The following is a 15,195-nucleotide window of genomic DNA, read 5'->3' as shown; positions in this document are numbered from 1 at the left end:
TATATTATATCATAAATAAATTGCTCAAAACCAGTGATAAAGAGCAATCTTAGCAGTTAGAGAAAACATTTATGTAGAGAAGAACTAAGGATGACATCAGATTTCTTGTCAGAAATTAGGCATAAGAGAATATAGTGGAGTGATACCTTTAATATATTTGAAGAGTAATAATGTTGGCTGATAATATCATGCCCAGTGAAATATCTTTCTAAAATGAAGACTTGTACTGACATACAAGCTGAAAGAATTCACCCTACACTTGCACCAAGACAGCAGATGGAAATAATGGAATAAAGGAGTAAAGAACACTGAAAATGGTGACTGTGTGCATAAATATTTAAAATAATTTTTCTTATTTGAACATTTTAAAAAGTCATTGACTGTTTAAAGACAAACATCAGTGTAGTATGGGATTTAGAAAACATGTAAAGTAAAATACATGACAACAGTATAAATCTCAGAAGGGTAGTAATTATTGTAACGTTCTTATTGAATATGTGAAGTAATACAGTATCATCTGAAGGTATATTGTGACAAATTAAAGATGTACATTCTAAACCCTGAAGCACTAAGATTAGAAAACAGAGTTATAGCTTAATAAGCCAATAGAGGAATCACTAAAAATACCGATAGTGGTATTTCTGCAAAAGAAGACAGAAAGAAAAGAAAAAGAACAAAGAACAGAAGGAACAAATAGAAGATTATATTAAGCTTACACCTATGCACAGCAGTAATCCTATTAAGTGGAAAGTATCTAAATACATCAGTTAAAAACAGAGATTGTCATATTGCCTAAAGAAGCAAGACCCAAATAGATGTCTAAGGGAGTAACACTGTAAATAGACACAAAGAAGTCAAAATTAGAATGATTGAAAAAGGTATCTCATGTTAAACACTAGTGAAAGGAAATCTGGAGTAGCTACATTAAACCAAAAGAGGTTGTGGGGCAAAATATATCATCGGGACTCAAGAAAGTTATTTCCTAATGATAAAGGAATCAGTCAAGATTATATAATAAACTTAAATGCTTGTACTTTTAATATTAGACCTTCAAAATACATGAAGTATAAAAATTGATAGAATTATGAGGAAAATGATGAATCCTATAGATTACATTTAGAGATTTTAATATCCTCTCCTCAGCAATTGGCAGAAAATGAAAAATAAAAGTAAGATTGTAGAAAGTGTGAATGACATAATCAATCCATCCATTTGAAATTAATTGACGTTTATAGAAAACTCCCAAGGAGCTTAGTGCACATGGAACATTTACCAAGATAAACTGTATTCTGGATCTTAAAAAAATTATCAGTAAATATAAAAGTATTCAAAGTCAGGCAAAGCTTGTTCTCTTAACACAATAAAATGAGAAATCAATAATGGAAAAATCTGGAAATTTCTCAAATATTTGAAAACTTTAGTGCCAGACTGCTATATATATATATATATATATATATATATATATATATATATATATATATATATATATATGAACAACACAGTACATTTATTTTTATGTGGTGCTGGGGATCGAACCCAGTGCCTCACACATGTGAGGCAAGCACTTTACCACTGAGCTACAACCTTAGCCCCCACTGCTAAATAATTTTTGAGTCAAATAAATCAAAGAATAAATTCATATTTTGAGTTCAATAAAACTGAAAACAACATATCCATTTGTGCAATGTCACTAAAGCGTTATTGGAAAATTTATAGCACTACCAGGCCCAAGATAGCTTTATTAAAAAAGAAGTCTCCAGTCATTGACTTTAGTTCCTACTATGAGAAACTAGAAAAGGAAAAATAAGTTAATCTCCAAGTAAGCAAGAAAAAAAGATATAATAAAGACTATAAGTCAGTAAAATTTTAAAAAAGGAAAATAAGAGAAAATCAATGAAACCCAAAGCTAGTTCTTTAAGATGAATAAAATTGATCAACATCTAGTGAGGGAAATAAAAGAGGAGACACAGATTACCAATATCCGCAATCAGAGAAGGGATATAACTACAGATTTCACAGATACTAGACTGATAATGGGGATATTATGAACAGTTTATGTTAATTAACTTGACAATTTAGATGAAATGAAGAAATTCTATTTAAGCCACAAATTGCAAAAGTTCACTCAAGAAAAACAGACAACTTCATAAACCTTGTTGACTATTAAAGAAATTGAAGGTATAGGTAAAAACCTTTCTACAAAGAAAAAAATATAAGACCCAGATAGCTTTATTGGTGATCCAATTCCTGTAAGGAAGAAATGATACTAATTCCTAATAGTATTAGTAATACTAAACCCTTGTAGAATATTAAAGCAAGGAAATATTTCTCCTATGAAGCCAGTGTTATCACTACACCAAACCAAGACAAAGATATAACAAGAAAAGAAAATCACATACCTCTCAAGAGATCTCCAATGAATCTGTACAGAAATTCTAAACAAAAATTTAAGTCGAATACAACAATATGTAAAAGGAAAATACATCATAGACAAAAACTAGACTGATGATGGGGATTTATGTCAAGAATCCAAAATTTATTTAACATTTGAAAATCAATGAAATTTACCACATTGATGTACCTAAAAGCTGAATAAGAGAAGCCATAGAAAATACATTATTCCATACACATATCCCATACTCTTGTTTAGCTCAAGAGATACAAAACAAGCATTTAAAAAATATAGCAGAGGGGGGAAATGTTGGGGAGTAATATTGGCCAAATTATATTGTTATTTTGTGTGCATGTACAAGTAGGTGACAATAAATCCCATCGACATGTAAAAAAAAATCAGCCCTGATTATTATTTAAAAATTTTTTTTAGATTTTGATTGACTTTTATTTTATTCACTTATTTATATGTGGTGCTGAGAATCGAACCCATTGCCTCACACATGCTAGGCAAGTGCTCTACCACTGAGTATCAACCCCAGCCCCTCAGCATTTATTATTGATGTAGAAAAACAAATAACAAACTAGGAATAGAAGGGAGCTTAAAATATCCTCTGAAAAAATGCAGCTAACCTCATACTTAATGGTTGATAATTGAATACTTTTCCCCAAGATCAGAAACCAAACAGAGATGTCCACTCTCATTACATCTATTTAGCATTGTACTGGGGTGCAGTAAGGAAATAGCTAGTATACTAAGGCAAGAAAAAGAAATAAAATGCACTCAGATTGGAAAGAAAGAAATAAAATTCTCTTTATTTTCAGATAACATGAATATATATAGATACAATCTGGTATGATCTAGAAAAAAGCTATTGTAAGGTTGACAGATAAAATTTACATCTAAAAGCAATTATATTTTCTATATATTAACAATGAATAATTAGAAATTGAAATTTTAAAGATTTCCATGTACAATAGAATAAAAATATGAAGTATTTAAACATAAACGTGGCAAAAACTAAAATGTATATATTAAAAACTATAAAATATTGCTGATAAAATTAGGTATATCTCTCCTAAATGGAGAGATATACCTAATTTATGAGTCAGAAGACTAAGGTGTCCATTCATCCCAGTTTAATCACCAGAGTCAACATTATTCCAATCAAAATTCCTGCAGAGTTTTGTAGAAAATGACAAACTGATTGCAACAGACCTAGAATACGTGGCTTCAAGACTTAATCTAGGCCTGGGGATGTAGCTCAGTGGTAGAGCACTTGCCTAGCATATGCAAGGTCCTGTGTTCAATCCCTAGTACCATACGAAGAGGAAAAAAAGAAAAAAAATATTCTAAAGCTACAGTAATCAGGATTGCAGACAAAACATTGGAACAGAGCCAAGAATTCAGAGATAGATACACAATATATATGGCAACAGTCATTGACAAAGATGGAAAGACAAGTAGAGAATGGGAAGTTTTTCAGCAAATGGTACTGAAATTACTGCATATTTATATGCAAAATATTGATCCATGCCTTGCATTAGACACCTGAATTAACTCACAGACTTAAATATTAAACTCAAAACTACAAAACCTCTAGGAAAAAAATAAGAGAAAAATTTTTGTTGAACTTAGGTTTGGCAAAGATTTCTTAAATTTGACAACAAAAGCATTAAAAAGGATTTGACAATGTGGGATTCATCAAACTAAAACCTCTGTAATTCAAAATACACTTTGAAGTGAATGAAATAGACAAAACACAAGCTGGGAGGAAATTACTGTAAAGCATTTATCAAGACTTGCATCAAGAATATATGAAGAACTCTTAGAACTCATTAGAAAAAATATAGTCCTGTAAAATAACACTTCATCAAAGAAGATAAACAGATAGTAAATAAAGACATTAAAAATGCTTGACATAATTATCAGGGAAATGCAATTTTGAAGCATAAGAGTTACCACTACACACTTATTAAATATCTAATATTAAAGACAATTGTGCTGAGTGGTTGGAGATGGAGGAACTGGATGGGTACACAGCTGGTGGGGATATAAAGTGGTAGAATCACCTTCTTAAAAAGGTAAACATATACCAGTCATATCCAACCATTCTTTTCCAAAGAAAAGATAAGTTATATAGCAATAGGAGGAATTTTATATTTGTAAAAGCCCCAAACTGGAAAAAAATCCAAATGTCTATCAATAGATGATAGACAAATTGTGGTATGTACATATAATGAAATGCTACTCAGCAATAAAAATAGATGATAGATAAACTGATGTAGATGAATCTCAAATTATGCTGAATAAGAGAAGCCATAGAAAATACATTATCCCATACACATAAAACTTGAGGAATACAAAGCAATCTATTAAGATAGACATTTTGCTGGAGGAATGGGAAAGTGGGGGGCAAGAAGGAAGGGTGACAAAGGGCAGAATTACCTAGAGAATGAGAATATTTTTGGAAGTAAAGGATGTGTATATTATCTTGATTATAATGGTGATTTCATAATTTCATGTTAAAATTTATCAAATTGCACACTTTAAATACATGTAATTTATTGCATGTCAATTTTACCTCAAAGCTATAAGAAATAATATACTCATCTTTTTTCACTTTCTAAGATACAATTAGTATTCTACAAATATTTTTCTCTACTTCATTTTAAAAATATATATTCTGGAAACCAGCTCTTAGCAGTATTTAAAATTATTTTCTTTCTTCTTTGGTTTATTCAACAACTTTCATTGATGACGGTTGTTTCAGCCTTTTGTGACCATCTTGTATTATTATAATTAATGCTTGAATAACATAGTTTTGTAAATACAAGTTTTAAACATTTGTTGTTGTATTCCCAGTATCTTTAGAAGTTAGGGCTGGGGGACTATAGCTCAGCAGTAGAGCACTTGCCCTAGATACCCTTCCCCAGCACTGAAAAAGTTAAAAAAAAAGTGCGATTGTTGAGTTAATAGGTAAATATATAAGCAGTTTTGGGAGATGTTGCCAAATCTCATTCATAAGGGTTGTATCATTTTGTATACTTATCTGAGAATTTGTATTCCCCCACATTCTCTCACCTACTGAGTATGTGGTCAAACGTTTGGATCTTGCCAATGCAAGTGAGAAATGGTATCTTGGTGTGGTTTAATTTGTATTTTGTTCATTATGAGCTAAGCAGAGCATGTTTCCATATGTTATAGCTATTTGCATTTCTTTTCCTGAGATCTGTTTATTTCTTCAGCCCATTTTTGTATAGGTTTGCTGGCCATTTTATTTATAATGTTCTTTATATTTCAGGAACATGATTCTTTGGACAATAATAGGTTGCAAATATTTTTTCTCAGGTTGTCATTGTCAAACTGTGTGTGTGTGTGTGTGTGTGTGTGTGTGTGTGTGTGTGTGTGTGTGTGTAGCAGGTTTAGATACAGCCAGGAAAGATTTTTTCAATGAGGCAGGTTTTGCCCACTCATAATACATAGAAAATTTCACCCAATATTTTCTAGTACTTGTTTATTTTCTATTTTTACATTCATGTTTCTTATCCATTTGTAGTTTATCTTTTGAATAAGTAGAGAAAAATCCAATTTTATAATTTTCCATGTGGTAACGCTACTTATTAGAAAGTCTATTTTCCCCAAACTAACTTTTATTGTACCCCAAGTGTCCAGTTGGTTCTGTTTCTGGATTCTCTCTTCTGTCCCACAATCTCTATGTATTCTTGGGCTTGGACGAGGGTACATGAATTAATTATATAGTCTGCCCTCCCTGTACCCTTCATTGCTCTTCTTTTTCAGTGCTTTCCTGCTTATTCTTGTTCTTTTGAATTGACTATAATCAACTTGATGACAGATTTTTAAAGATCCACATATGTTCATTCCCTCCCCAAGTTAAACGTCCCCAGTTTCTTCAATTTTTAGCACGTGCTTTTCGGGGGCTATTCATGATTCTGTTCTTTTCCACAAGTCATGCAACCTTAAAATGTGGCATCCAGAAATGAAGCCACCGGAGTGGGGTGATAATGACATGATTCCTTAGGGTAAGGCTTTTTAAAAAGAGTGTCATCCACAATTGGAGAAAGTAACAGGACTGGATTGAGCAGGGAAGGAAAGCCCAGTCCAAGCAGTAGTCCTTTATAAGGGAGCAGGAGAAGCTTCTCCTCTTCTGTCTGCACTTTTGGGGCAGGTAGGTACCTGGTGTCTCAACACGTTGACAAAAGGGTTTTGCTCTGGGAGGAGCTGGGAGGCCTGACTTTCTCCTTTTTCCTAGTCTCTGCCTATAATCCCCTTTTGCTAGTTCCCTGGCTTCCTCCAGGGCCTTCTAAATCGCTGGTCCTCTCCCAGTTCCGGGGACAGGTGAGCCTCTTTCCTTCTGGAGTCCTTTCATTTGGACTCTTCTGCTGGGCTCTCCTTGCGCTGTCCCCCGCTGGGCTCCGCAGTTGGTTCTTTCCACTCCCTGCCCGCCCCTCTGCATCCTCTGTCCTCTCACTGCTGTGGGCCCAGGGGCTTCCTCTGATGACGCGTTTTACTTGCGTTGGGCGGAAAGCGCCTGCGGTGGAGGAAGGCAAAGTTCACTCCCAGTACCTGCCCCCTGCGCTGGGTCCTACCGAAGTAGGAAACGGTGAAAGAGGGTCCTGTGCTGTTCTGCATGGAAGCGTTGCTTCCGCTCAGCTGTCCCTACACCATGGACTCAGTACCTGCCACTGTGCCTTCTGTCACTGCTTTACCGGGGGACCCGGAGCTCCTGGGACCCCTGTCGGTGCTCTACGCAGCCCTCATTGCCAAGCTACTGGAGGTGACGGTCCCATTCCCAGGGAGGGACCCCAGCTCTGGCAGGCGGGTGGCTGAGTTCTGGCGGAGTGGGTGCACTGACTGTCATGGCAACGGAGAAATGGAGTGTGTCGGGCCCAAGGCAGGCAGGACTTGAGTGTATTGTTAAGCGAGGCCGGTGAGAGTGTACTTGAGCTTTCCCCACTTGCACTTTTTTTTTTTGACGGAATAGAGGTGACAACCTCATGGTATGTTCCGAAATGCAGCCAACAATCCAAACAGCTAAGGTTACTACAGGTGTTTTCCCTACGGAGACTGCTGGGGAATTGGGCCCAAATGACAGTTATCTCCTATTACGTGTAGAGGGCGGTGAAAACAGGGAAGAATAGGCAGGTGTTTACTGCACTGCCTTTGAGCAACCATTTAAAATTAGGCTTTGAATTTTATAGAAGGATGTTAAATTCAGAGAAGTTTAAGCCAGTTTTCAAGAGTTGTCTGAAATTACATGTCACTTATCTGTTTATATAAGAGTGGAATGGAAGTAAGATTTAAAATCTTATATCATCATTGTTTTTATTTGTTGCCATAAAATTAATTAGTTCTTTCATATATTTAAGTTTTTGTCTTAAATGAATTTTTTAAATTATAAAAACCAGGTTATCTAAGAGAAAAGAATGATCCAGAGGGATTCTAGCCAGGTGTTAGACAATGTGATGATATAGGGCCTGTTACAAACTGGAAATGTATGCTCAATTTAAAGTATTTAGATTCGGGCTGGGGTTGTGGTTCAGTGGTAGAGCGCTTGCCTAGCATACATGAGGCACTGGGTTGGATCCTCTGCACCATATAAAAACAAAACAATGTGTCCACCCTAAAACTAAAGATACATAAATAAATATTTTTTAAAAAAGTATTTAGATTCATTATACTTGAAAACACTGCAAGCCAACAAAAAATGTGAGACTGCCAGTATCCTCTCTCTTGAAGAAGCTATTGGAAAATATTGAGGAGGTTGATTTCTGATGAGGAGGTTGGTTTAGAATTGCCATGATTCTTTGTGACTGTTTTGTTATAAATTTAAGGTTTCCCATTTCTTCTAATTTGTCTGTTTCAGCTGTTTACTACATTGCCTGATGATACTCAACCTGGGCCTGATTTTTATGGACTACCATGGAAGCCTGTAGTTTTCACTGTTTTCTTTGGGATTGTATCCTTTGTCATTTTTTTTTGGAGAACTGTTCTTGTTGTGAGTAAATTAACTTACTTATACCTCAGCACATAAGCACAAGGATTATTTTATATAGTCACTGCCCCCCCCTTTTTTTTCTTTTTCAGTTGCTAAAACACAAATTAGTGGTTTAAGTCAAACTAACCTTATAAAATAATTTAGTGTGGGTGCAGTTGGTAGAACTGGTAATTCTTACAGCCATCCTGACCAGTAGTTTCATATGTATCAGAAGTCTTAAAAGTGGGATAAAAGATGGGATAGGTTAGATAAATATCCTTTTATGTAGCATATATGTCTAGTAATCTATCTTAAAGAAATAACTATGCTTTGAAGATTTTGGTAATGTTTTTCAATGGAACAGTGTATTAGATTGAAGACTTAGCACAACATAATTCATTTAGGGGTTATTGTATGTTCAATTAATGGAATAGTAGGCAGATGTATTTATTTCAAAGCTTTGAGGTACAGAAAATGCTCACAATTAAATGTGAAGTGGGGAAAAAAAGCAGAAACTAAGATTTAAATGTTGATGAACTGTATGTTAATATAAACACATATAAACAGGGGGAAATGCTGCAAAGAAATACAGTAAAATGAGAAAAAGGAGATGAGATAATTTTTCCAGTCTTTTATATAAATTTTTCCCAGATTTTATGATTTGATCATATGTTCAGAACATACCTTTTTATTTGGAAGTATAGATTATGTGTTGTCCAAAAATCCATTAAATGTTTTGTTCATTAAGTCTTTTTTTTTCCTGAGCAGAATTAGTCTATCTCTGTGTATATGTGTACATATATGTATAAGTGTGTGTGTGTGTATATATATATATATATATATATATATATATATATATATATATATGTGCTTATACATACTTATGTTTGTACTGTAGGTCATTCTGTTTCATAGTTATTTAACATAATTGGAAGAAAATTATTTTAGGTAAATGGACTTTGCATATGAAAAGCCTAACAGTTAAAGAGGTCAAAAGCATTGGATACAAATCTTTTCAAATCTGATTGTTCTTTTTCTGATTTCTTAATTATATCAGACATATCATTGTTAAGATAAGTTTCCTCTCCTTGTACAATTGAGTGTAAAATCTCCTAGAAAGTATTCCCTTCTTAAATAGAAGAATCGTTTGCCTGGATTCCTGTGAGGAATTTTCTAATCTCATTGAACTTTTTCTCAGCTAAAAGGAAAAAGGAAATAGAAGGATAAAGAGAAGGGAAAAACATGACAACATTTTATATTTCTCTCTCTTGTTTCTTTCATTTCAAAAACCCTGGTACCTGTTTCTCTTTTCACTAGGTTATGTGGGATCTGGTTCCTAGCTTGTTGCTCCTCAGTTTCAGCATTTGACTTTGGAACTTTAGTCCTTACCTTAGATGACTGCTTTTATGCTACTTCCCATTTTCCTCTGTTGTCATTTTGAGTAAAAGGTTAGCAAGGCTATGACATTAAAGAAATGTTCATTTCTTTCTGTGTTGGAGTTTTCTGAATGCAATTTCCTATTACGAAGATCCCATGGATGATCCATGGACACATCTGAGTATCCCATCACCATTTATAACATTTGAAAGGACAAGTAATATGCTAAGTTATAAAGAAATTTAGTGATGTTTTAAAAAAATTTCTGCTTACGTTTTATTATCAGGTAGTTTATTGCTGTCTTTTGGAAATGATTGTTTTTGTCCTTTCCAGAATATGTTAATTGTCATTTCTCTTGTTTCTTGTGCATTTTCTTCTAGCAGTCTTCCCTTTCAGAATTCTTGCTATACATTTAGTGGTTTGCAGAAATAAGATGATGTAGCGTCTTAGTTTCTAAATTCAGCCAATAGCCAAATTTAAATTGGAGTTCTAAGATGTTTTCTTGTGAGTGAAAGTGGCATATCTTAGTACAAAGATTATGCCTTTAATATTGTTTCCTCAGATTCCTTTTGAATAGTCATTGTTTCTAGACTTTATCCTGGTTATTTAGAATTGTCAAGTAAATGATTTTGAGTACACACACACACACACACACACACACACACATACACACACACATATTTACTGTGAAATAAGGTGCATATCTTAGTGTTTTTATGTCAGAGGCTATTTATGAAATATCACTACCAATTAAATTTAAAAGGCTTGTTAACCTTTACTTATTTTTAATCCTATAAATTATTATCCTGAACCAGAATGTTATTAAATTCTCACTTGGTTATGATTCTGATTGTTGTTTTAGGAATGCTGTTTCTATTGAGCAGATGTTTGATATCAAATTTAATCTTTTTTCTCTCTTCTAGGTAAAAGATAGAGTATATCAAGGTAAATTTTTAGGTCTCTTAAACTTGTAATAACCCTTTGTATTGGTGTTTGATGTGTGTTTTATGTATGTTAGAAGTAGATACAGTGACTTTTAATGTCTATTATCTTTTTTACCTCCTGAAAATTTTACTGTTCCTAGGTTGCTAGCATGGATAATAGAGTAGATGATGATGGTTCCAACTCTGAGATAGGAGATAAAGAGGAGGAACAAATTGTGGATAGGGAGATGATAAGTTTTAATTTGGGGCAGATTAACTTTGAATATTGATATAATGCAGATGTATTACATTTGAAGAGTATTTCTATGCTAATGATTTAATCATGCATAAAGTAATTGAGTAGATAATTTAAAGAATGTTAATGTGAATCAGTATGTTTTCATTTCTGTTTTTCTTTGCAAAGAATTAAATGATTCCATTTTCTGAAAAGAAAGTGTTTTGAGAAGGGAGGAATATCAAGCTACAACACTTTACTGTATTTCCCATCTGTGAAATAAGCTTAAATTTAAATATCATTTTGGATGGGAGGGGTACCTGGGATTGAACTTTGGGGCACGCTACTGAGCCACATCCCCAACCTCCTGTATTTAGAGACCAAGTCTCACTTAGTTGCTTAGTGTCTCGCTCTTGCTGAGGCTGGCTTTGAACTTGGGATCCTTCTAGCTCAGCCTCCTGAGCCACTGGGATTACAGGTGTGTACCATTGCACCAAGCAAAATATCATTGTTCTTATATTTTTCTTAAATTTTAATAATTTTTATACTCTTATTGCTAATAAGCATAGATTTCTTTTTAAAAGCATAATAGCTATGCTAAGAAGTATTTCCTCATAGTACCATATAACATGTCTTTGCTTTTAGTAGATTGAATAATTGAATTTCATTTAGTGATTGTAATAATCTTGTATATTTCCCCCTTTTAGTCAATGAACAGCAAATTTCCAAAAAGGTGAACAATTTCATAAAAGAAAATGAAGAACTAGTGCAGAAATTGTCAAATTATGAACAGAAGGTATAATTATTTTTTTGTTTCTTTCTCCTTTGGTTCTAGCTTGAATCATTTCTACCTGTTTTAATTTAAAAATCGTATTTTAAAATTTTTTTCATTATTTCCTACAAATCATCCAAATTCTAAGCAGTCATGTATTAAGTACTGCTTTCTTCTGGAAAGGGTCACTTGTCTGGAAGTAACTTGTATAGTAGCACTATAATTTGTGTATCTTAATTCTGAATGCTTTATTTGCATAGGTGAAGGAATCAAAGAAACAGGTTCAAGAAACCATGAAACAAAAAATGATTCTTTCTGATGAAACAACTAATTACAAGGTAAAAATCCCTTTTTTGGGGGGAATTACATTCTAAACTCAAAAGTAAATGTAATGAGTGAGTAATCTTGACACCTATTTTTTCCAGGATAAAATGAAGCTTCTTGAAAAAGCTAATGAACTTCTGGATGAGAGAGCTAAAAGTCTTCATGTTATGTTAGAATCTGAGAAAGAACAGAAAGCTAAGAATCAGGACTTGGTAAGAGTTTTGCTGCTAAGTGTTACTGCAATTTGGCTTTTGGAATATTTTGTAAAATTGGTTAAGTTAAACTTAGTCTAGCTGTTAACTAAAGTAAGATTAGGAGCCAAGGAAGTTGAACCCACTTCTGCCCATTTTGTGGAACTTTTAAGTACTGATACAACAAATTATTTTTATGGGCCTAGGAAATATTTTTATTCTCAACCTTGGATAATTTTCATATTGCTTTGCTCTGCCCTTGGAAACATGCAGAACAACTAAAAAACTATTGTCCAGTTGAACAGTATTTGTTTACTTTTTACTTGAAAGAGTAATGAATTAATCAATTTTCTGTACTTAAAAAAATTTATTTCATTTTCAATTCATGTTTCATTTTCAATTTTTATAAGTTTCTATAATTACATAAAAGTTGCAAAAGATAGTAGAGAGTGTGTTCTAAAATATCCTACCCCCAAGTAAGCTTGATCACCTAGCTGAGGTAGTATTTATCAGATTTCTCCACTGTAAAAATTCTTTCCAATCCTTTTCATATTGTATTCTTTGGAAGTTACCATGCACAGCCCACAGTTAAAGTATGAAGAGTTACAAGCTCAGGATGCAGCTCATGGTAGAGCACTTGCCTAGCATACATGAGGCCCAGGATTCAATCCCAGGCATTGCAAACAAAGATTGCAGAGTTATATCCACTTCCTTAAGGAGCGGGTATATTTATAAATTTTTTGGATTTCTTCTGTATGTGAGATTAGTCTATTCTTCCTTAAATTTTATCATTTTTTACTTCAGATAAGAAAATTTTAAAAATGATCTTGGGAAATTTTTTTCTCTATCACTAGAAAAAAATTACTAATTTGAACTGGTTTACTTGAAACAGTAATTAATTAGTTAATTTTCTATGCTTTAAAACATTTTATTTACTTATTGCATTATGATTTTCTATACTTTGACCTTTTTTTTCTGGTTATCTCATAAACAGTAAGGTTGTGGATGCCATGAAATATTTATGACTTCATTTTCCCTCATCTCTTTCAGTTCTTGATTTTTTGCTTAGTCCAAAGCTGGATCCCCTGCATTTACCTGAAATGTAATGGGATGGCTTGACAAAAATTTTGTTGTGTTTATCTTTTTAGTATATATATGTGTGTGTACACACACACACACATATATATCAGTATTTCTACTGAAATCCTAATGCATATTTTGTGTTCTGTTTTCACCTGGCAGATAATGGAAAATAAGAAAACTATAGAGAAGCTTAAAGATGTCATTTCAGTGAATACTTCTGAACTTTCAGAGGTAAAGCTGCCAACTCTTGCTAACGGATATTAATACTATATCTTAGTTTTGTTGCAGACCAAAAATTTGAGGTGTGCTAAAATGTGCAAAAAATGAGAACTGTATGATGTGTGGTTTGGGAAAGTATAACTTTGTTTTTTCTTTGGAATTAATTCACTAACTGTAGTGTTTTGCATTAGCTTCACATTGTCCTTAATGAAGCTAAGCTTTGTGAAGAGAAGGTGAAGTTGGAATGCTGTCAGCTTCAGAAAGAAAATACCATGCTTAAGAAGAAGAAAGAGCAGGTAAATAAAATTTGATGTCATACATAATGTAAACTAGAGAAGTGAATATCATTATCTTGTATCTTTTTTGGATCTGTTTCTGAGGTAAGGAATATTCATGTAGGACCTTTTCTAGATATGCAAAGTTTAAACAATGCTCCCCAAATTGAGTGCATATATATGGTCTCCATCTGTTTTGGATTTTTGGATTATTGCTTTTCTTATCAAATGTCAATCAGTTATTAACTTGCATAGCCTCAAAGAAACTTTTTAAACCAGAAAATTAAGTATTTTATGATCCTCTTTTGAGTAGTTACTGATTCACCGGCCAAGGGAAGATTACATGATAAGGAATCTAAATTTAGGAGACAGTCATATGTGCCCAGCCATTCCTGCTGGAGGTAAATTATTTGAATTGGCAGCAATTTTCTGGGGAATGCAATAAACAGGGTCAACTTCCTGATAGCTCTGATGTTCTTACTGCAGCTGTGAGAGTTGAGGCCACTCTGCCCTCTTCCTTAACCAAGGTCTCAACCTCCTCGATTGAGGGAGGCCACCGAGGAGTATGGCTCTGTATTTCTTTGTCTAAGTCTTGTAGTCCTGATGTATCCAGTGCAGAAACCCCTCCCTAACCCATAGGAATTCATGTGTTTTGACTTTTCAGTTGCAGCAGGAAGTGAAAGACTGGAGTACATCACACGCTGAGCTCAGTGAACAAATGAAATCATTTGAGAAGTTACAGAAAGATTTACAAGTAACGCTTAGTCTTAAAGATGATACTATTAATGTAAGTTTATACTCCAAATACATGTTTCATCTCATGAATTCTCCTGAAATCTTTGAATTAAAATCGAGAGTCTTCCAACCTTTTGCTTCTTTTCTAGGCTCTAACTAATTACATCACACAGTTGAATCGGTTACAATGTGAATCTGAATCTGAGGATCAAAGTCGAGATGAGTCAGATGAATTAACCAATGGAGAGTTAGCAGGTAAGATCAGTCTCAGGGAGGTTGAATCCTTTTTTTCTTTCCTGTCTTTAATTAAGTATACAGATGCCACTTTTCAGCTGGCTGAATTTCTTCTTAAGCTTCAGGGTTGTAGACACATATCACTGGATCTATAGATATGTCTGTTGCATTGGCAGAGGTGGGTTGCTGGGGTATAATGTAGCAATAGGCATATGAAGAACACTTGACTTTTCCTATCCCATTGAAAACTAGTAAGTACACTGCAGCTACAATAGTCACATCCTATACCTCTAAGTATTGAACATTGTACAGTAAGAGAAATTTATTTATTAACTTATGCAGATGATACTTGATTTTGATACTCATCATCTCTATGGCTCTGTGGTTTTAAGTCCACAGTCAGTCTTAAGAGTCCGGAGGTAGTTGGAACCATAAAC

The 15,195-nt window shown here is 33.8% G+C and overlaps 1 protein-coding gene and 1 long non-coding RNA gene across 7 annotated transcripts in view; one reads left to right on the top strand and one right to left on the bottom strand.

Moving 5' to 3' along the window:
* Nucleotides 1-15,195, bottom strand: part of LOC144374350 (uncharacterized) — a 45,139-nt gene that overhangs the window by 12,765 nt on the left and 17,179 nt on the right. The gene's annotated exons all lie outside the window — the stretch shown is intronic.
* Nucleotides 1-15,195, top strand: part of LOC144374346 (transport and Golgi organization protein 1 homolog) — a 130,992-nt gene that overhangs the window by 103,362 nt on the left and 12,435 nt on the right. For 5 of the 6 annotated variants that reach the window (XM_078037197.1, XM_078037199.1, XM_078037202.1 and 2 more), the window contains exons 3-11: nucleotides 8,280-8,411; nucleotides 10,691-10,712; nucleotides 11,633-11,721; nucleotides 11,958-12,035; nucleotides 12,123-12,233; nucleotides 13,455-13,526; nucleotides 13,706-13,810; nucleotides 14,454-14,576; nucleotides 14,674-14,779. In XM_078037197.1, the coding sequence (XP_077893323.1) occupies nucleotides 8,280-8,411; nucleotides 10,691-10,712; nucleotides 11,633-11,721; nucleotides 11,958-12,035; nucleotides 12,123-12,233; nucleotides 13,455-13,526; nucleotides 13,706-13,810; nucleotides 14,454-14,576; nucleotides 14,674-14,779 (838 nt within the window). Of the gene's footprint in view, nucleotides 1-6,964; nucleotides 7,191-8,279; nucleotides 8,412-10,690; nucleotides 10,713-11,632; nucleotides 11,722-11,957; nucleotides 12,036-12,122; nucleotides 12,234-13,454; nucleotides 13,527-13,705; nucleotides 13,811-14,453; nucleotides 14,577-14,673; nucleotides 14,780-15,195 lie in introns of those variants that run through there. The other variant, XM_078037198.1, reaches the window with a different exon arrangement.

This window comes from Ictidomys tridecemlineatus, unplaced genomic scaffold (assembly GCF_052094955.1).
Source record: "Ictidomys tridecemlineatus isolate mIctTri1 unplaced genomic scaffold, mIctTri1.hap1 Scaffold_642, whole genome shotgun sequence".
Lineage (NCBI taxonomy): Eukaryota > Metazoa > Chordata > Mammalia > Rodentia > Sciuridae > Ictidomys > Ictidomys tridecemlineatus.
This window is presented reverse-complemented; position numbering and strand designations above follow the sequence as displayed.